The sequence below is a fragment of the Zingiber officinale genome, chromosome 9A, assembly GCF_018446385.1.
Source record: "Zingiber officinale cultivar Zhangliang chromosome 9A, Zo_v1.1, whole genome shotgun sequence".
NCBI lineage: Eukaryota > Viridiplantae > Streptophyta > Magnoliopsida > Zingiberales > Zingiberaceae > Zingiber > Zingiber officinale.
In genome coordinates, this window is record NC_056002.1 from 2,562,774 (window position 1) to 2,583,640 (window position 20,867).

At 36.9% G+C, this 20,867-nt stretch overlaps 3 protein-coding genes and 1 pseudogene across 3 annotated transcripts; all 4 read right to left on the reverse strand.

The window, feature by feature from the left end:
- Positions 1–209: 209 nt before the first annotated feature.
- On the reverse strand, positions 210–2,658 carry LOC122020441 (annotated as a pseudogene).
- A 2,262-nt stretch (positions 2,659–4,920) lies between these two features.
- On the reverse strand, positions 4,921–8,919 carry LOC122019724 (F-box protein PP2-A13-like). Its single transcript, XM_042577217.1, has 3 exons — positions 8,231–8,919; positions 7,977–8,095; positions 4,921–5,647 (listed from the first exon to the last, which is right to left on the reverse strand). The coding sequence occupies exons 1-3, from the start codon at positions 8,546–8,548 to the stop codon at positions 5,218–5,220; spliced, it is 867 nt and encodes a 288-aa protein (XP_042433151.1). The 5' UTR covers positions 8,549–8,919; the 3' UTR covers positions 4,921–5,217.
- A 1,651-nt stretch (positions 8,920–10,570) lies between these two features.
- Positions 10,571–14,765, reverse strand: LOC122019725 (acyl-coenzyme A thioesterase 13). Its single transcript, XM_042577218.1, has 3 exons — positions 14,455–14,765; positions 14,225–14,368; positions 10,571–10,791 (listed from the first exon to the last, which is right to left on the reverse strand). The coding sequence occupies exons 1-3, from the start codon at positions 14,653–14,655 to the stop codon at positions 10,648–10,650; spliced, it is 489 nt and encodes a 162-aa protein (XP_042433152.1). The 5' UTR covers positions 14,656–14,765; the 3' UTR covers positions 10,571–10,647.
- Positions 14,766–15,655: 890 nt separating this feature from the next.
- Positions 15,656–19,659, reverse strand: LOC122020765 (ORM1-like protein 2). The gene is made up of 3 exons (XM_042578787.1): positions 19,326–19,659; positions 16,600–16,748; positions 15,656–16,013 (listed from the first exon to the last, which is right to left on the reverse strand). Exons 1-3 carry the CDS (start codon positions 19,509–19,511, stop codon positions 15,875–15,877), a joined length of 474 nt encoding a protein of 157 aa, XP_042434721.1. The 5' UTR covers positions 19,512–19,659; the 3' UTR covers positions 15,656–15,874.
- Between the last annotated feature and the right edge of the window lie 1,208 nt (positions 19,660–20,867).

A 20,867-nucleotide genomic window follows, 5' to 3' on the forward strand; every position in this document is an offset into this window, starting at 1 on the left:
ACTATTAAGTCTGTAACCCGTGATCCTCGCAACCTGAATAGAATCATATTTTGGCCTAATGCATGCTGACAAAACAGACAGGCAGGAAGTGGAAAAATAAATAAATTAAAGAGAGACAGGTAATGTAATGACGTTAAAAATAGGAGTTTAGGACATTTAGAAATTAATTTTAATTATTAATGATTTATTATATTTGAATTGTAATCCAGTGGTGATCGCAAAAGTGGCGGTGATTCGCGGTGTCTGTCCAGTACACAAGGTAAATGGCGTTGGATCGGAAGGGGAATCTCAGCTGCTAGGGCATGGCGAAAAGAATCGACCGATGCTGGTAAGATCGAACGATGGGAATCGAGAGACGTGTCATCGACATCGACGTCGCTGCTCTAGCCCCACACAAAGGCGGTGATGGATCTACGCCCGTGAAATCACAAGATGGGAGGGGCTGGTCATCGCGCCTGTCGCGGCTGCGTCCCACGCCAGTGGTCGTGCGCCTGAAATGTCCGACCCTCCTTGTCATCGGCGTCATCGTCCAGTAGCCGGCAATCGGCAATCAGAGCAGCACGGGTTGGCGTCGCGTGATAGGGAAAAAATCACGGGGAGAGGGCGGCGTGAGTCGGCCGAAGAAGGGAAAAGGGGATCGGGGTGAATCGATTAGGAAAATTAGGTTTTTAGTATAAAATATAGGTTAATTAGATATATGAACTCACACTTTAATTGGGATATCCAAACAGACTTCCTCTTAGCCTAGTGATTCATCCCCTTAAATTCATCAAACGAATTCCGAAAAATTTTCAGAAAATTTCATTAAAACTATTCATCAATTAAACCTTATTATTTTATTATAATATTTTATATATTTGATGGACAATGCTCATAAGTTAATGCTCTCAATCTTCTACCTCTGATGCTCGCACATCTGGCATGCCTTGGCAGATTTAGGGTTGGCATAGGTGCAGTGATCGCAGGACCAGAGGTTGCTCTCATCCAAACTGTGGCTGGGACCACCAGCTAATCTGGAATTGTTTCCTGTTGCTTTAGACTTGCCACCCTTTCCCTTTGTGCCCAAACTCTTCGAACTTGTAGTTTTACTACAGGTAGCTTGGCTATTAGAAGAGCCTACATCCTTTAAACCAGTCTCCAGGGCTCGGACTAGGTTTTCAAAGTAGTTGCGGGTCACACTCGTCAAACCAGCTAACTTGGTGCGGAAATCATCGAAATCTTTCATAGGAGTTTCTGCATCAAGGTATACCTGGAGCTCCTTCTCAGCGCATTGATGAAGACGTTCCAATCCAGACTCGGCCTCACCTTGCAAATATTCAAAGAACTGTCTCTTGGCATGTTCGTGCTCAGGTAGGTAATAACCATACGCATATGTCCATTTCAACACTCGCCTACATTCCACAATCTGTAACCAGGCTTCTATCATGAACTTGAGATGTGACTCAGGTTGGCTTTGTCGGACACTCAGTTTCTCAAGCTTTTCATTTTGCATGCTCTGTAAATCTGAAAGTGCCTTTTGCCTTGATGACTGATTAGTTGCCCATCGTTCAAATAGTAATGAGTATATCTTTCCAGAGAAATTTTAGCCATTTTTCTTCTTCTTTCAGATTCATCATACGCTCCTTCCTGCTTTGCAGCTTCATAGCGATTACAGGCGTTAAAGCCACCAGTCCTTTCCCCATGTTCTGACCATGGCCCAAGACATAGCCAGCAAAACTCGAATTTACAAGGAGGTGTACATGTAATATGCATGCATCCTTGATTTTTCTCAATTGGGCGTTTGCACTTCGGACAAGGTTTTGAATTTGCCAATATCCAGTTCATATTCTCAGATTCATCACTGTTTTTCAGTATCCATTTTGCCACCGTATCACAATCAACTGGCCGATGAGCCTCCTCGGTGCAATTCCAACAGAAGCCATACGAGCAATTGCAGCAAATATCATAGATTCCACTGCCAATTACATACTCGATTGCAAATTCACAACCAGGAGCAGGGCACCATTTTGTCTTTCTATTATCTTCAATATAAGATCTAAGAAGATAGCGAGAGTACTTCTCTTTATCTTCATGACTAGCCAATAGATCGATCATGTCTTGACCAACAGCAGCACCGCACGATGGATCCGGACACCTCAGCTTTAAGCATCCAGGGCCATCGCTTATTGATGTGCCAACGTAACCTCTCCAGCAAGTGCCACAAAAAGCATGGCCACAAATAGCAGAGGTCATCCTGTCGTGAGGATAGTTTTCGAAACAAATTCCACAAGTAAGCTCTCTAGGATTCTGCACTTCGACTAGCTTCTCCGACAGACCAACGACCTTTCGAACATGTTCTTCGTCTGCAAACCATTCTTCGTTTACTCGACTAACGCTCCATTGATAATGGCGTAGAAGAATGCATGCGGCTGATCTGGATATCGAAAGCACAGTTGAAACCCTGCTAATGTCTTCTTCTTGGCGCAGTCTTATATCAGCTTCACTTAAAATAGTATAATTTTGCTGCTGGCGGTGGTAGGTGATGTCCTCGGAGTCATCCGACTCGTTGTCGACGAAATCGACGCCTTCATCGTTGCCCATCGCGGTGTCCCCGCTATAGAAATCGTCGTCCACCGACTCTAGGTCATTGGCGTCATGCATGTCATCCTCGGGGTCCATCACTACCTTCGAACCCGGTATAAAAAAAATAAAAAAAAAGTTCGTCGTTTATTAGATCTCCATCTCAATCTCAAGAAGTTGAGGGAAGAGGGAACATAAAAAGAGATGATTTTGATATCATGTAAGTAAAAAGAAGAATAGGAAGAAATCACAAAATAATAGGAGAGGGATACAATTTATTATTGATTGATATTTATCATAATACAATATATAATGTTTAAAAAGGATTTGGTCAATCGACCAATTAATAAATAATCTGATAATTATTTTAATAATTTTAATAGAATTATTAGAATAATTCAAATACTAATTTGATTTGATTTAATTATTTAATCCAGTCAATTCTGTTAATTCTCTTTTATCTCTTTTACTCCGCTTTCATCTTCATTATCAACGATCACGATCCAATATAAATTTGTCATCAACTTTATTTTAAAACAAAATATCTAATATCTCTTCTTAAAATAGTAGTCCAGAAAATTTAGGAATTGATTTATGATTTAACATATTTAGATTACAATCCAAACTATATTTATTATTATTTCTATATTTATTATTATCATATTTATGATAATATATAATATATTCATGATAATATGTTATCATATTTATGATAATATATTTTCATATTTATCATTATACTTTTTTATATATTATCTTAATAATATGTATAAATAGATGAGTTTGATTCTAATAATTATCAATCAATAATAAAGAAGTAATTGTCTTTTTTCTGTCCTTTTATTTTTTTCTTTTATATGTACTTTCCTATTTCAAAGTGTAAAATAAATAAATACCAATGTTTGGCCTAATTTTATTTATGAAAAAGTATTTTTTATATATAAAAAATCTTTGAAAAATAGTTTGTATTCCTATTCCGATTCCAAATTGACGTTTTGAAATCGTCGGTTCGAAAGTTCTAACAGATTGATCCTTAACTTTAACTGTCTAAGATAATTACGATTCATAATATGAAATTGTCGATTCATGATTCGATTAACGATTCAACACGATTCATAACAGTTTAAGATTATTATATTTTAAAAATAAAAATTATAAATTTATAAAATGGTTTGTACGCGCTATTGTACAAAATAAACCATATATAATTAGAAATTATTAAATAATTAATTAACCCACTGAATCATTTATCAATTATAAATTAACTAACAAATAATAAGTTATTCATCTTCTAATTATTAAAATAATAATATAATAAAAAATAACTATTGATTAGAGATATCCACCATTAGAAAATTAGTGTCCCAGACTCCGTTTGTAAGGACATTAACAGTCATAAACCTTTAAAAGGAAGTTTATACTATGTTATATCATTATCATACCAAAAATTAAAATTTTACTCTTTTAAATACATCTTTCCGTTATTATAAATCTCTCCAGTGACTTTTTATGACCCACTATTATAATTTTCTTATTTTTTTCTTATCTTTATTTATAATTTTATTTACTATATATGATATTAATTAATTTTATTTACTATATATAATATCAATTAATAACCTCACTTCTTTTTAAAATAATATCTTTATTACTTTTCACTATTTTCTTTCAAATGAGATGGGCAATCAACGATGTAAATGTTAGGCTTCTTAATCGTTCGTTAGAGTACTTCCCGATTTATTTTAATGACCGATGAAAAAATTTCGTAAAACATAATCGATCACTCGAAGCTAGTTAAGTTTATCATTTCTATTTTATTTTTTATTATTTTTCACCAAGTAGTTGATTAATTAATTTCATTTATCTTTTTTCATGACCTCACTCTTAAAAAAAATATATAAACCGATCCCAAAATCTGATTTACTGAAAAAATTATAAACCCCACCTAAGGGATGCGATTTATAATTAGAAGTGTATAGCATAAATTATAAACCCATTGCAGATGCCCTAACATTGATATAGATCGTCTGAGTTGGACTGATATTAACAACTATAGATTTGATTCTTTAATACAAAATCTCTAGTTAAATTGCATCAAAATTAATTCAGTTTAAATAAAAAAAAACACATACACAAATAAACCTTAAGCTGCACTTCATTAAAAAAAGACGGTAGAAGAATGATTAATCTATATTTCCTTCTACTCTTTGTAAGTTGAGGTTAAAAGACATTTTATTTATCATCTTGAAAAGAATTTTGTCAAGGACTTAATCTATATTTGAGAAGTTTAGAGACATGTACCATCTAAGAAATGTTTAGGAAAAAAGGAGACAATTTGAATCTTCTCAGCTCCCGTTCAAGTTGACGATAAAAAGAATTAAAGTAAAATACCACATAACACTCACTAATTTGGTGGCATCAAAGCACTATTTCAGAACTGGATCACATTAAACGTATTGTACTTCCTGTTCTATTATGACTGAGCTGAACCTCCCCATCGTTTCTCTCTTCGTTCTAAGTTAACATCAATCCTTTTAACTTCATCAAAGCCTGACGACTCTATTTTCCGAGTCAAAATGGTACAGATAACCTTATCTACATTGCTTGCAGCCTACAGGGAAAGGATGCCAAATTCCTATCTCCCAGTCCACTACGTTGTCATGAGTAGCATGTAAAGATCTTTTCGTGGGCAAAACCTTTGGGATAAATCAACACAGAGTCGATGCAGATCCCACCTTTTGTGTGCGTGCAATCGATTTGTGTCATTGAGAATTTGAGCTTGGTTGACACATTAGAGTTTTCTGCAACAAAATCTCCAGCATGGTACAGAATCCATCTCCCGGGTTCGTCTAAATAACAATGAGAAGTAGCATTCTGACCGTCCAAAGTGGATAGCTGAAATTGCACTGGTTTTATGTCCCATCCATGAACATGATCGGAGCAGCAGATCCGGCGGCCAAATTTCTTAGCAGGTCGGCCAAGATGAAGCCTGAAAAATAGGCTGTAAGTGCCTGCGGGGAAGCAGAAATCAACTTCACCATCAACCTCAAACCACCATGTTTGTTGAAGATAAGCTACTTCGTGGAATCTGCAAGGTAAACATCAGAGATGAGTTTTGTCTTTTCATTGGAACATTTCATAATTAATTTGGTTATCTATCAATAATTTGCCATGCAGATTAGGACATGGTTGTTTCAGGGAAAAAATGCAGAGGAAATTATTCCTATAGAACAATGTTATTCTAAAAATTGCCTACATTTGGAATTGATTTCCAACAAATCCTACATATTCATTAACATTATTCAGAATGGAAAGAGCAGTCAAAGAATGGTAAGAGTTAGTCTTGGGCACTGTCAAGTTTTGCATTTTATTCAAGTGAGACCATTTTCAAATCTTATCAGCTTGGTTGGATTGGATAATCTTGATTTAAGTTCTTCAGAAAATTTGTCTTAATAAAATAGGATTTGGATCAATCATTTTAGTTCTGTAGACTTTCTTACAGATTGAAGCTGAGTCACTTTTATCTTTAATTTTGCTGAGTTTATAATAAGACCATCTTAGAGATGAATTGACAAACAGCAAGATCTAATTCAATCAAAGTTTTGGAGTTGGTTTCGGCGAAGTTGGTCTAAACCTTTTTTCAGAAATTCTTATAAAGTTGAGATAAATTTCTCGGAATTGTGTAGATTGCCATGATACCCAATAATAGGCCTCTATAGCAAGTTATTGGATGAAGGTTGATTTGCGTGTAATGCAAATAAGGAAACTAATATTTTAAAAAACGTAAAGATTTCTGTGAGTTATTTTGGTAAGCTCTTCTCTTTTGGAGAATAAGTTATTTTAGGAATTATTTTAAGTTGGTGATTATTTTAACTCTAGAGTGCTAACTAGTTTGGTAAGTTTTAACTAAGAAGATAGAATAGTTTTTGTAGGAGTTTAATTTAGATTGTTTTATATCTCAATTTGCTTTGATAATTTTTCTAATTTATTAGGTTGAGTTTTACAAGAGAGATGTAATTCTTCAATATTGATCATCTTTCAATTGAATAAGCTCAAATAATAGAACTTAAATAAAATTTCATGCTTGGGCCAAGTAAGAAGGTGAAACATACAACATAACACTATGTAGACCAAGTTATATCTATTAAACATATATTCACATTTAATAGCTTGTGATCCCAATTAAAAACACATTATAGAATAATTTTTCACATTTTGCTTAGCTGGTTTCAGTTAACTTACCTGTTACAAAACTAATTCTACTCTAAATCCACATGCCAACGAACCAAACTGTAAAGAAGGATAGACTTCAGAAACCTAAAAGAAACTGAAAAGAAAGAAAATACATGTGACTAATTAAATGTACTAGCTCTACAGCTAGTGTAGATTGCCATAACTTTAAGGGCATCAACATTTCCTCTCAAATTATCATTCCAGAATTTGTGTTCAGTTCTCCACTAATCCAAGGGGATCTTGCCTGATTGCATGTGAGAGGAAAAATGTTTGAAATAACAATAAATGCAGAGTTATCCTAATAGCACTTCTTGCTTTTACCTCTTTTTTTTTTTACCTTTTATATTGTTTCTGTGGATGATTACTCAAGAAATAGAAGCACAAAGCTTGATATACAAAAAGAGGATAGACTGAAACAGAGAAAATAAAGAAAGGTTCAGAAAGCTGTTAAAAACTTTTAAGTTTAGCAAGGATTCACAGCTCTTGTTAATAAAGAAAAATTTAAAGATAATCAAACAAACAGCAAGCTTGACCCTTTTCCTCATCGCCTTGCAAATTTCTGTCTCATTTTATTTGTTTTACGTAAATACTAAATAAAGCAGCGTTTGATCTTTCTGCCTAAAACCTGTGGCTGAAGAACAAGAAATATCAATGATGATGGTTTAGAGACAGTAGTCTTCCTATGTGAAAGAATCCACTAGGGGCTAATATTTTGAAGAAAACAATAAAGATAGAGAAATATTATAAAGGGTCCTCACAAGTGCTGTGATGAATCATACGCTGCACTTGAAGAATGGAGCATAGCCAAAGTCCTATGTAACCATCTCTACAGTATGTGAGAATGCTAGATTTCTGCAAAAACTAGGAAAAATTACAAAAATGTAGAGATGAGGAAACAAAGTCATCAACAACACTGGTTAAATATCCACCTCTATGCACATACTGGATCAGATGAACTCTTAGATAGTTTGGGATTGTTAACCTTTTTGCATTCAATAATTAATTTATCATAAGCGAGGCTGAAGGTAGACTACAAAGAATCAAACAGCTAATAAATTGCATATTAAGAAAGAAGAGAAGCAGAAAACTAACTTCCTGCATATCCGAGAAAGAGTACATATATGATCAATGAATTTGATGGTAACAGATAAATCACTTTGTTTAAAAATGATGAGATGAGATACCTGGACTCGTCAGTCGAGACATAATTCCAGTACCTCCGATCATCGATCCCTGTAATTAGCAGTCCTTTAGACGAAATCGACATGCAAATCCCACCCCGGTTCTTCTCCAGCCAGAATATCTAAATTTCAAAGAAAAAAAAAAGTTGGTCAAATAATAAGAATTATACGGCCATTTTTCACACTTTTACTTGATAAACAAGAAACAGCGTCCATTTTGATCTAAATCCCAAATTCCACACACCAGAATTTCTCACCTTGTTGCCCCCTTCCAGGGGATTCGGCCGGCACAACCAAAAATACACCTCCTTCAAGCAAAGGCGATCCTTTTCGCAGCTCGATCTCTCAGCGCGGGCCAGCTCCAAAAGATAGGCGTAGTTCTCGGGGAGCTTCGCCTCCCACACAAAGTCCGCCGAAGCAGCCGCCCGGAACGTCCGACTCAGCCGCGCAGCGCCGCAGATCTCCGGAGCGTGGAGGTGGAGCAGCACCTCCGCCACGCAGCTCTCCGGCAGGTCCCCGAGGCCTGCCTCAAGCTCCCCCTCCAGATCCTTGACGATGGATGCACCGGCGCCCATAGGCAGCAGCACCGAAATCCGTAAACCCCAGTCTCAATCCCACCACCCAATCCGATCTCCCAAAGGCAGAGAAGAATATCCAAATCTCAAAAAAAAAATATCGCAACTCTGGGCAGGTAGAAATGGATCGAGATCCGTATCGCGGAAAATCGAAAGGTGGATTTCAGGATAAAGACGCAGAATGTCGGAAAGTGGTGGCAAGTCCGTAATATATACGAAAAAACAAAGGCAGGTGAGGGGCGGAGAAGTATAATGACGAGAATGCCCCTTCGTGTTGGGTTGAATGGGAACCTTATTAAAAGTCAAACTTGTCCGCCGTATGTTTACCAACGATGACAGTGGGAAGGGTGTCAGCAGCCAGTCAGCCAGCCATCCGAGTAGGTGCCAATCGCAGAGGCTTCGACTGTGACACTTGTAACTGGAAAAAGGAAATAAATAATAAATATTTAATAATAAATAAGTTACTAGATTCGAAATATTGAGGGGAAAGAAGCATGTCGATGTCAGAACGATCCGCGATCCATGAGTAGCGTTTTCAACGTCTGCGATCACATTTTCTTTGTTAGACGTTCCAGATTTGACTTGACGGCGTCGTGCCTTTGACAGTTTGCTCAGATTTTATTTCAATCGAATGGTGCAGGAAGCTATGTCTTCTTCATCATGCCTAAAAAATTGACCTTCAAAATATCCATCTCTAACCAAAAAAAGATCTAACTAGCTGATTCAGTGGTTGCTTGGTTTAAAATAAGTCAATGAAAGGATTTTTTTTTTTTTTTTTTTGCATATCTGAACATTGAACATTTAAAATTATTTTCTAGTAGTTTTAGGATTACGTTCAGTTAATATATAACTTATTCAAATTATTTTTAAAAAATTATTTTTTTAAATCCAAATATCCTGACTAATTCTTTGATTCATGAAATTTTTTTTACCAACCATCAAAATATTACCCTTTGTAAGACACTCAAGTTAATTTAACTTTGTTCCATAAAAGCATTGAAGAACACCGAAAGTGAAGACAACGAAGCATAAAAAAGGCACCGACCAACTCCTTTTGTCCCTTCGCATGGAGAGATTTTTTTTCATATTGATAATTTAGCTGTTACGCATTTCATACAGTGAACAAGTGGCATAAAAGATTAAATCACGACAAACGAAATCTTGAGTAATTAAATAGTTAAAAATGAAGGGGGGAGAACAAAGACGTCGCGTAAAATCATTTTGTGTTCGTCGGGAACACGGAAGAAAAAAGAATAACTTCGTAAACTTAAGAAATAAACACTTCCCTTTTTTAATGCCAATCCAAATACACATTTCTATATGAAATTCAATCTGTTTTTTTTTTTTTGCTTGAACTTTTATAAGATGGAAATATTCTAGAGTAAAGCGAATTAAAAAGGATTGTTAAACTACAAAATCAAGAATGAGTTTTGGTAAATTACCATTGGAATTTTCTGTCCAGACGTCAGATCCGCTGTCTTGCTTGAAGATAAGGACATGAGTTCTGATTTCATATGATGCTGCTGCTGAAACTTCCATGGCACTCCACGCTGAATCAAGTATATCTTCAAATGTTTGACTCCACCATTCAGAGACAATTCTTCACAGCATGCCGCTCCGGTGGAGGCAAAGTCGATTTTAACAAGCTGCTCCAAGACCCCACACAATTTATTCAAACAAATCAAACTAATGAAAATGAATTGACTTGGGTATTAAACGTTGATTTATGAAAGGAAATAGCAAATATAATAAGATACCTTTCTATCACCATTTTGTAATGTGAAAAGAACAATAAGTAATAAAAGTTTGATTTAGCAAGTTGGCAAATGATCAAAGCATGAGCAAAGAATAGAGGACATGAGTTCTTACATAAAGAATATAGTATATGCTCAGGAAGAGGAAATGAGTGGATTAAATGTATCTTATATAAAAAAAATAACAATAGTAATTGGAGGCAGCAACTATTGCAAAGTAAAGAATTAGCACTGTAACGGAACTTATGTTATAGAAGAACAATACCTGTAATCACGAACAATGTACTTAATGTTATATAATGTATATACCATGTTTCTTAAAATGTTGGTTTGTAAAATAGGGGTTTACAGACTGGCCACTGGCATAATGTAAAAGGTAGAACGAGATGTATATAGAAGTTTCCCGGTTGTCTTTGTACTGAAATTTACTGATGTTACAACCACGCTTCTCCCCTGCCTTAGTATGAATGCGTCAACTGTAATGACTTCCTGGAAATGGCAGCCAGCATGTGTTAGGGAAATCAATTTTGCATTTTTTTTTAATATTAAAAGTAACGTACATAAATCCTGATGTCATAATTAAACTAACGCATTTCAAAGCATAGAAGGCCAAGGATTCATTCATTGCATACTCCAAGACAATACAAAGGACTTCGTAACTGATAATAAGTATTCAATTACAATAGCATAGAAAAGATGACAAAGCTAGTGAAAAGTCATGTATTAAATACAAAAAAAAAAAGAGGGAAGCAGTGAAAGGAATCGACCAAATCATATGAACTAAAATGATGAAGCCTAAGCTAGAAAATAGTCTTGGTATACCAACCAGAGGACCTTATCTCTCAGCCTGTTGTTTTTGGGCTCACAGGTGTGCCTAACTCATGGAAACTAGTTGGCATATATGAGTGATGGTATAAACTTTCACCAAATCAGTCATTTTGAATATGCATAGTGTTCTGACTTTCTTGTTCTCTGTTCTGTACATTACTTTAAAAATGGAGTTTGACTATCTGATTTATTGAAACATTTAAGGATTGGGATAGAATAAGAAGCATTTAGATGGTAGTGGTTAAGCAAAAAACATAAACATGCTGAGCGTTAACTACAATCCCACAGGAACAAAAGGATGGTCGTATTTGAACAACTTTAGAAAAGACAAATAAAGCGAACCATCAAAAAGGTCAATGGAAAGAAAGGGAAATTTCAAAATAAAAAATTGGGACCTAATGACAAACCAGTGTTAAGCCTTTACTTAAAACTAATACTAATTTCTGAAACTTGCTTAAAAGCAATGAAGTACCCCAACATAAGAATAGTTGGATGCCTTAGATATTAATCCAGAATTGTCAAATGCTGACACAAGAGCACAAGGACAAAATTTTGGTGGATTTGTATTGGTCATGCTAGAGACTTTGTGAAGCAACTTACAGATAGTTCAGACATATTCAATTGAGACAAAGGCAATGGATTGACCAAGCTTACCAACTCTGGACATTATGGTATAGGCAGGCTCATATAATTCTGCTCCAATAAAATAATTGAGATGAGGTCAAAGAGACCTTCAGTTTAAGGCAAAAAGAAAGTAAAGAAAAAAACAAACCTGGTTATTGAATTTATTTTCCTTTCATTCAAAAGTACATTATTTATGCCAGATGGTATATTTCCCAGACTCTATACTGCTCCATTCAGATGATACAAACATGAACACAGCATCACAGGCAATGATTTCCATTTCATATGTGTTAGTTTAGGAGGCAGTCGAGGGAGCCTGATGCTATTGCATCAATTCAAGTAGGCTATTCACAGTATGATGGAAAGAGCTCAAAAATACAATAAGCTTAATGGCATACCTATAGTAACTTTTCCATGGTGTTAATCAATCAACTAAAACAAATAGGTGGAAAGTCATCTAATATCAAGCCTCTAACTGACACACTTTTGTAAGCTAGATTTTGAGTTAAGGGTAGCACAACACCATCACCTTGATAAAAATAGATACTCTTTTTCACATATAGTCTGGACTGGTAGGCAGTCACTCAATTTTAGCTAGTCCATTAGGGTGATGCAGTAGTATAGACCTAACGTTAATATTCCTAGTTGTAGGGCCATATCCTTCTCATTGTAAAATTGGCTAGAGGTTTGGAAATTATACAAGTCCCCTTGCTGTTCGTTGGCTTCCATTACTCAATAAACTCTCTAAAAGGCTCTCAAGCTCATCCAGCAGGCAGGTACTGGAGTTTTCTCGCATAATAAGAGATTTATAATGAATCAAAAGAATTATATGCTTGGCCACTATGTTTGATGTTATTGGATGGTATTTAAAATCTCATTTGAAGTAGGATTATAAATCTCATGTGGGAGAGGATATTTATAATTTTTCTATGACCATATTCTTAGAAAATAAGAAAGGGACTATAATAATTATATCTCAAATCATCATCTACATGGCCTCTTTGACAAATGGAAGTGATCCTAGCTTTGTTCAGAAATCAACACATAGGGATGAATAGCAGACATGAATTTTAATGGGCTTCCCAAGAATAATCTTTCTGGAAAATTTTAGTTTCAAATACTAATTTTCTTATGATCTTAAACTCACATACCAAACAAGGTCTCAGACTTTCTCTCTTCAAATTTAAGTGATGTTTGCTGTCATACAGTGGAGATATCGAAGGCAATTCATCCTACATGAGCAATGATTGGACTGACAAAAGCCTTATAATTGCAACCACTGGAATTTTGTTGCTTGAATGGATGCATTAAAAACCTAATGCAACAACTTCCAGTGGTTATTATGACATGGTGAAGTGGACAAAGGTGTTGCAAAAAGTTCAATGATTCTTGAAGGAAATGTCGTATATTTGAGGACCATGACCAGCTGAGTAGTAGGAATTAGACAGACACACATTAGAACAGCCATCTATAGGGTAAAGACAATTAGAGGGCCTTGGATATGAAATCAAGGATGATACAAGAATGATAGCAGCCATTTGTGCTAACAGAGAATAGAACAAATACAAGATGATCATTCTCAGAAGCACGGTGGTTCCACAAATCAAGCATCTCTAAATTGATAAAATATATCTGTTTATGTTATGAGCTGCCTAGAAATCGTAGAAACAAATTTGTTGATCTGCCTAGAAATTGTAGAAACATTGCAAGAACTTTTATTGTTTCCAGAAGAAAATATTCCAAAAGTAGATGGCAGATAAGAGGCATAAACATGTGTTTGCTTGATTAGTGATCCATGTGTTGGGAAACCTCTGAATTGGGCACCAAAGGTTATTAATTCCATTCTACCCTGGAATTTCTAGCAGAAAATTGATTATCCATTTCTATGCAAAGTAACTTCTAATGAGCCTAACCAATAAAGCTTAAACAGATACACAGGTAACACAAGCAAGTGTAGATATGTATGCAAAGATGAGGGTCCAAAAGCAATACAAGGGTTAGAATAACTATGCAAAAATGTGACTAAACCAAATAGCTGCTGAAAGATGGTTATGGATGAGATAACTAGCAATGCGTCTGTCATTTATTGTATTTATTATGTAAAATGATGTTTCCTTCTGAATCATATTCTATATCCCAATTAAGATGAACTGTCCTCTAACAATAATAATTATAATTCTTGTACAGGAGCAATTAGCACAAAGAAATCCAACAGGCAATTTTTAGTTAGTTTACACTAAAAACTTGCACTTTTTGACCAACGAACCAACGTATCATAATCCTCGAAGTTGCGGTTGTCCCAACTTTTTGGGGTCGCTAAATGAAAGAAAACACTCAATATGTCAATCCACTAGAATTTTTACTCGAAGTTGTAGTTGCAGAAGAAGAACACCAAGTGCGATCAAATTCCTAAAGATAACATAATAAAAAAAATACTGAAAAAGGAATCCAATCAAGCTCCTTTCCTTACATTTAGGCTCGCCGAAGAGAGATAAGCAGTTGTCAACTCCCCAAGGAAGAAGTCCTTATCTCCAGCCACCGTCTTCGCACAGGCAAGCGACACCATCTCTGCCACTGAAGCGACCGCCCCTCCGTGCAATGTCTTGTATTTATTCTACAAGGGCAACGGAAGAAACTAAATTTACTTATGCAGGAAGCAAAAGAAGGGGGGAAAAAGGACAGAGAAGGGGAGGTTCCAACTGCGACAGCAGAATCGACGGTGAGGGAGCAGATGACGCGGCCACGCTCAACACGGTCGACCTTCAGGATGCTTCGATGGAGATCGGAGTAGAAGCCCTTCTTTTGGGCAAAACCGGGAATCTCGTGCGAATTCTGCGGGAATAATCGCAATTTGGCATCCATTGGATCCAGCTTCTGGCGGTTCTCAGGCGGCGTCGGCATCTCAACAAGGTGACGCAGCGATGAGAGCCGAGGGGAAGGGATGGAGCGGAGATGAATTTGCTGCTTTCGTTTCGCCCTATCAAATCCGATTGACTCGCTCAATCAATCATTTGGCTCACCAAATCTTCCTAATCCGTTCCGCACGTTCACTCTAGCTCAGTTTACGAGTCTGTTCGGCTAGTCCATTCCACACGGCCTGCACTCAGACCGGTTTGTCCTGCCCATCAAATTAATTTGGCGCACTAAAATCAGATAAGGAAGCAATCATTCACAATTCCATCATATCAAGTGGTAAAAGACGAATACATTTATCCCAACGCCCTTGTCAATTCATATCAGGATCAATACGAAGGAGATAAATCACTGACAGCTATTAACCTTTGGAATAATGACTAACACATAAGAGAGACATTTATCTCAACTTTACCAAGATTCGAACTCTAATTCCATTATATCAAGCATCATGGTCCCCGAGGTCATGGTGCGAGTCATAATGTCGTGATAAGATATTCAAATTATCATTTAAACATATGTGATTCGAATTCTAATTACGATATATTTGTAAAAAATTTTTCTTCAAATGGAAGACGTAACCAAAGGATGCTAGATTTCTAGGTTGATAGTCACGTGCGCTTCCTGATTTACCCTGATGACCGATGGAAAACTTCTGTGAGACCAGATCGATCAACTCTAGAGATAGTCAATGAAACTAATTGGAATTATAATTATATCAAACATCATGTGTTGCCCTGAGATGGATTGATAGAAATGCTCGAGCGAGCATATTCATCTTTTACCATTATATCAAACATCACCTAATCCCGAGGCTATGGTTCTATGATACAACATCACGCGCTTCTTCAATTATGACATATTTATAAAAAAAATTCCTCCAGATAAGGAACACAAATAGACGAAAATTTTTATAGGATCAGATCGATCGCCTCCAAAGATAATTAACGAGACTAATTTTATCAAGCATCACCTTCACGTTGATAAATAAAGAAGGAAAGAAAAAACTGATTCGTGCAGACAACAAGACGATATCGACAATCTTCTCTCTCTGCTTCTCTTCTTTACAGACCCCCATGTATCAGAAAACATCACCATACGATTTGTTTCTATATATATTTTATTTTGTACAGGGATTTCTTTCTAACATAGAACCACTAGGATACAGTATGACTGGCACCATCTTTTGACAAAGAGCTGCTGCTGCTCAATGGCCGGCGTTGATACCGAAAATACGAACTTTGTGCATGTTAGGCAATTTGGCGACGACCAGTACGGTCACGGCAACGGTGTTGAGGAAAAGCATTGGATGCCGGTAATCAGTTGTGTGTGAAGCTATTAAGTACCTGGAAATTGCCAACCAGTCACAAATTAATTAGCAGATAAAGGCGCATGACAAATTGGCTAATTGAAAAATGTTGGCCCATCCGATGCAAAAATTGTCCCAAATTATAGTTGCTAAACCAATCAAAATCCATGCATTAATTGCAAGTAACATGTTATTACAAGGACTTTTACATGAATGGTTTTGTTTTGCAACGAAGGTTAAAGGCCAAAAGGCAAACAGCAAAGTTCCATATTCATTTGCAAACGATCATTTGGATTATTTTACTCTAGTGAAATTTGTTAGAGCAATATAACTAGCTAATGAAATTTTGTTTACTTCTTTAATAACTTTATGCTCATAGATTATCTTCCGACTCCTCTTAAATTAAGGCTAGCCTTGTGCCCCATCATTGAATCCATAGATCTTGATAGGGGAAGGATGTGTTTCATATTAGTAAGACTTGGGAATGCATTCACTTACAACTATGGATTTGGAAATTGTGAATCGAGATTAACAACTGTCTAACATGAGTCAACTGTAAATTGCTTTCACCATCATTCGTCACAGAAGCTCACTAATACTGAAAGTAATTTTGATATACTTACAGAACCACAGGGACGACAGCCAAGAATTTTCTATTCCGGGTAAGCTGTTTTCCATTATCCATCTGCTCCCACCAAGTCAAACTGTTGTAAATGCCCTGGTCATCTGAAAAGGGGGTTCCCTTCTTCCAGTGGAAAAAGTGATAAGTTATCTGGAAAAAGAAACATATAAGAATATATATTTTTTTATCTATCTATAACTTATGTAATGAAAAAGCATGCAACTTTTGAAGTGCGGAAACATGTTAACAAGTTATCAAATATGGGTTTGTAATCACTTGGACAATGATGAAACAATAGAATAGTATGTAACAATTGCTCATCAAGCACTTAAAATCCTGTTCTTGATTGTCTATAAATTCATAATTACTTGGACAAATATCAAATAATAGAATATTGCATGTGACCACTCAGTTTGCCTTAGTGTTATCCAATAAACATATTAAATTAAAATCAAAGTTACAGGAGAAATCATAACAAAAAACAATTATGTATATGTACTGAATGGGATAGATGACATATAAGATATGCAGCTTGAGACAAGAATGGTATAGTAGAATTGTGTATAAGAAAAATACTAATTGTGAAGATCCCCTTAAGTAACAGATCAAACAGTCCAAAATGTCAGACCAAACATACAATTTTTGAATGCTTATGGAAAAGATAACTTATAAGAAAAGCAATGAAAACCTAAATAATGTCTCAATAGATTATAGAACCAAATTGGCGAGACGCTCAGAAATCCCACCTTCAGTTACCATGCTACCTACGTGCAATTTGCAAACAACGATTAATGTCCAAATAATATAGAGCAAACCATTTTCTCCAAGAACTTTTTTGCCAAACATTTTAAATTACTTTTAAAAATAAACAAATGAATGCAAATGCAGAAAAAATCCAGAAAATAATAAAAACAAAAAACAAAAACATAGGTTATATAACAGATAAAGCAAATTTCCTTCAGGGTCAATCATTATGGCCGTCCAATCATTGAGGAGCAATCAGAGCCTAACTCAATCCTTCTTAGTAAAGTATGAAATGCACCATCTGGATGTTTGTCGGTCAATAGGGTGTCACTGTGAAAGGAATAAATAACTGGAGTAGGAAACCAAGCTATCACCTGTGATGTTCAAGTAAATGACCATGCTGAAGAGAATATGGAAAAAACTTGCGCGGAAGGAACTGTGTTCAAACATAATGTTCACCTTACTTTTGCATCACATCCCTCTTTTACCATGGCCGAGAAGTAGTTTCCACCTCTTCAAATGATTTACGATTGTAAGTTATGGCCATGGTTTTTGCGAAAATCAGTGTCTTGCTTGTTCATGCATAGAGATTGTTGTATATGAAAAGGTCTTGTTACACCTTTGCCAACCTAGATTGACCTATTTGCCTACATACTCCTATGATGTGCTTAGCCAAATGGGCAAGCATGCGTGCCAATGGGACTGGATCATGACCAAATGTCTTTTTTGTAATAGGTGAGTGCTACTCCAAGGGTGTTGAAATAATTGGTCATGTGATTGAATTGTACTATACATTAGCCCCCAACACATTTGATATGCCAAATCACATCAAGGTTAGCACACTATAGTTCTTTTTGAAACTCCTTAGGTCACTGCCTAAGTTTATCCTTCTATGATTGTTTGGTGTTGGTCCCATTTGGGTAACTGCTAGGATCACTCTTTAGGTGTTGAAACAGTTTGACCAAAGGCCAGTTGAAGTCTCAAACTTTAGGTGCTACAATCCATAGGTTGATTGTCTGACTTTTAAGGTGCCTTGATCTACTAGAATCAACTCTCCAAGTGCAGAAGACCCTCGATCCAGACAAAATACAATTGTGTACCTATCATAATTTGCTACAACTCTAGGCAGCCTCTTTGATTTCCTCGGTCAATCCTCCAGATGAAATATTTTCAATTCAGTCAAAGCTCAGTAAGACCATTGAAGGTAAATCCCTATATAACTTAGGGTGGCTCTATCATTTTAGATTCTCAATGTCCAAGTCACATCTTAGAGAGTGCACCCTTTCACTTTGTCCAAAGGTCAATTTGTTCACGGATCACAATCTTAATTCTGTACCCCTTAGTTTAACTTCAAAATTAAGACCCTTGGTTTATCTGGATAGAATCGTTGGGTAGAGAAACCTTTCAATTTGTCCAACCCAGTCCAACTCTCACCTTAAGTTAACACAAACCTTGACTCATGGCCTTAAGAACTAGATTGGTTCTCCAAGCGTAAAACCCAACCACTCAATCCATCTCTTAATTTATTTGATGGCAAGTGTATAGTTCACGTAATTACTTCATCATATTCCAGGTCAGGTAATCAATACGAAAGCTTCTCCGAGTTATTTGGTCTGGATCACAGAATTATTGTTTAGGGAAATATGTTAATGCATAATTTTTTTCCCCTACAAAACATCATCCTTTTGCTTTACACATCACTAGTTACATGCAAATAAGTAAAATAACAAAAGCTCAACTACCATCTACAGTAATTGTATAATTTGCGGATGGGTACGAAACAAAAGACACAGAAGCGATAGGACCGCGAAATCTTCCATGGGCCATGGCTTCCCCTAACGGTAACCCCAAAATCCTCCCCATCAAGATCCAAAACCTCAATATTTCTTCCCAAACGAGACGCAGCCAAAAGCAATCGATCAATAATCCTACCCAAACCTTCAAAGACAATCGAAATAATCACGAGCGAAAGATAGAGCATACAGCAAAATGGGCAAGATTGACAAACGTCCAGGCCATCCCAGGTGCACAGCCGAAGAGGGAGAGCACGAGAAGCCAGGAGAAGAAGAGGATGAGGATGTAGGTGGTCCAAACCCCGGGGTACATAAACCACTCCGTGTTCTTGTTCAGATCCGCCGGCTGCACCGCCTCCACATAGAGCTTCGTCATCCTACCCAACAGCACCTCTCCTCCGATCTCCCGACGGCAACAATCGGGCTTAGGGTTAACCAAAGAGAGGGATTGGGGAAACGACGCGAAACCACGGCCGCAGGGTTCGAAAGAAAAGGACGTTAAGAAAAGTAACCGTCCAAGGAGACGGAACGGACCTGCGCTAAATTTAGGCCATCGTTGATAACGGGAACAGATCATCCCTCGGCCTTCTATTTTAAGACTCGGCCCAACTTATCCTAAAGGCCATTGGGCCGACGCACAAATTTTAAGACTGAAAAAAATTTGGAGTTTGTGCCCATCGATACGGGGCAAGTACAGTGACACGTTCTTTTTGTTCTTGTTTTTTCACTGAAATTTTATTTGACTCTCTCTACGCATTTAGATGCCCTTCCAAACAAGGATGACAAGGAGCTCCTTCGTAACGGGATATAAGCATGGTGCAAGTATGATTGATAGATACGACAGTTAGCATGGTCCCGGATCACTTATCCAATATTTTTAACTTATCTTCTTCATCTGCAAAGAATGTCCATGCACAACAGCACGAGCAGCGGCATGCACGCGCAACTCGCACTCAGTCATAGATCGACTTAATTATTCCACCCAGAAAAGCAAAAACAAAAATTGTATCGCACAAGTTATCGACAACGAGAGAGAGCATAAGAGTCGAAGTTCAGAAATTAACTTTGTGGCGAGTAATTCGAATTACTGAAGCAGAGCCAGAGAGTGTAAACTCTGTGGCGTTGGAACAGTGGAATGAACTGAATCCAACATGCCGCGGAAGGCAGCCAAAGGCCGAGTGTAAAGAGAAGCTAGCGCATCGAGTAAAGAAAAGCGAGGACACAATTCATGCAGCAGGAGCAGGAGCAGCAGCGAAGTCACATGGCTCATCTCTGCTTTTGTGGCCATGGTGTCATCCACAACCTCCAGTAGCACCCTGCCCCTCTTTTCACCGCCTACATCTCTTTCTTCAAAAGAAAAGAAGAGGAGAGGAGAGGAGAGGAAAAGAAAAAGAAAGAAAACGCAGTGGTCAGGCGAGCACTTTCTTAGGCCATTGACCTCGCAGTGAACGGCCATGATTAAGGAGGGGGGACACTTTCTGAAGCTTGAGGAGACAGAATTATAGGGCTTGATGCCAAGAATAATGGGAACAACTTTGTGCTTGCGGCAGCTTGCTATAGTGCTCGTGGGCCCCCTCTCCCACCTCCTCGTCCTCCTCCCCTCCTCCACCTTTACCATTCCACAGGATTTGCAACAGGATCATGATCATCACAATTAGGGTTGCAGCTAGGGTTTGGAATAATATTAATTAAGATGAAACACTCTTTGTTATTTATATTGCAAATCCAATTG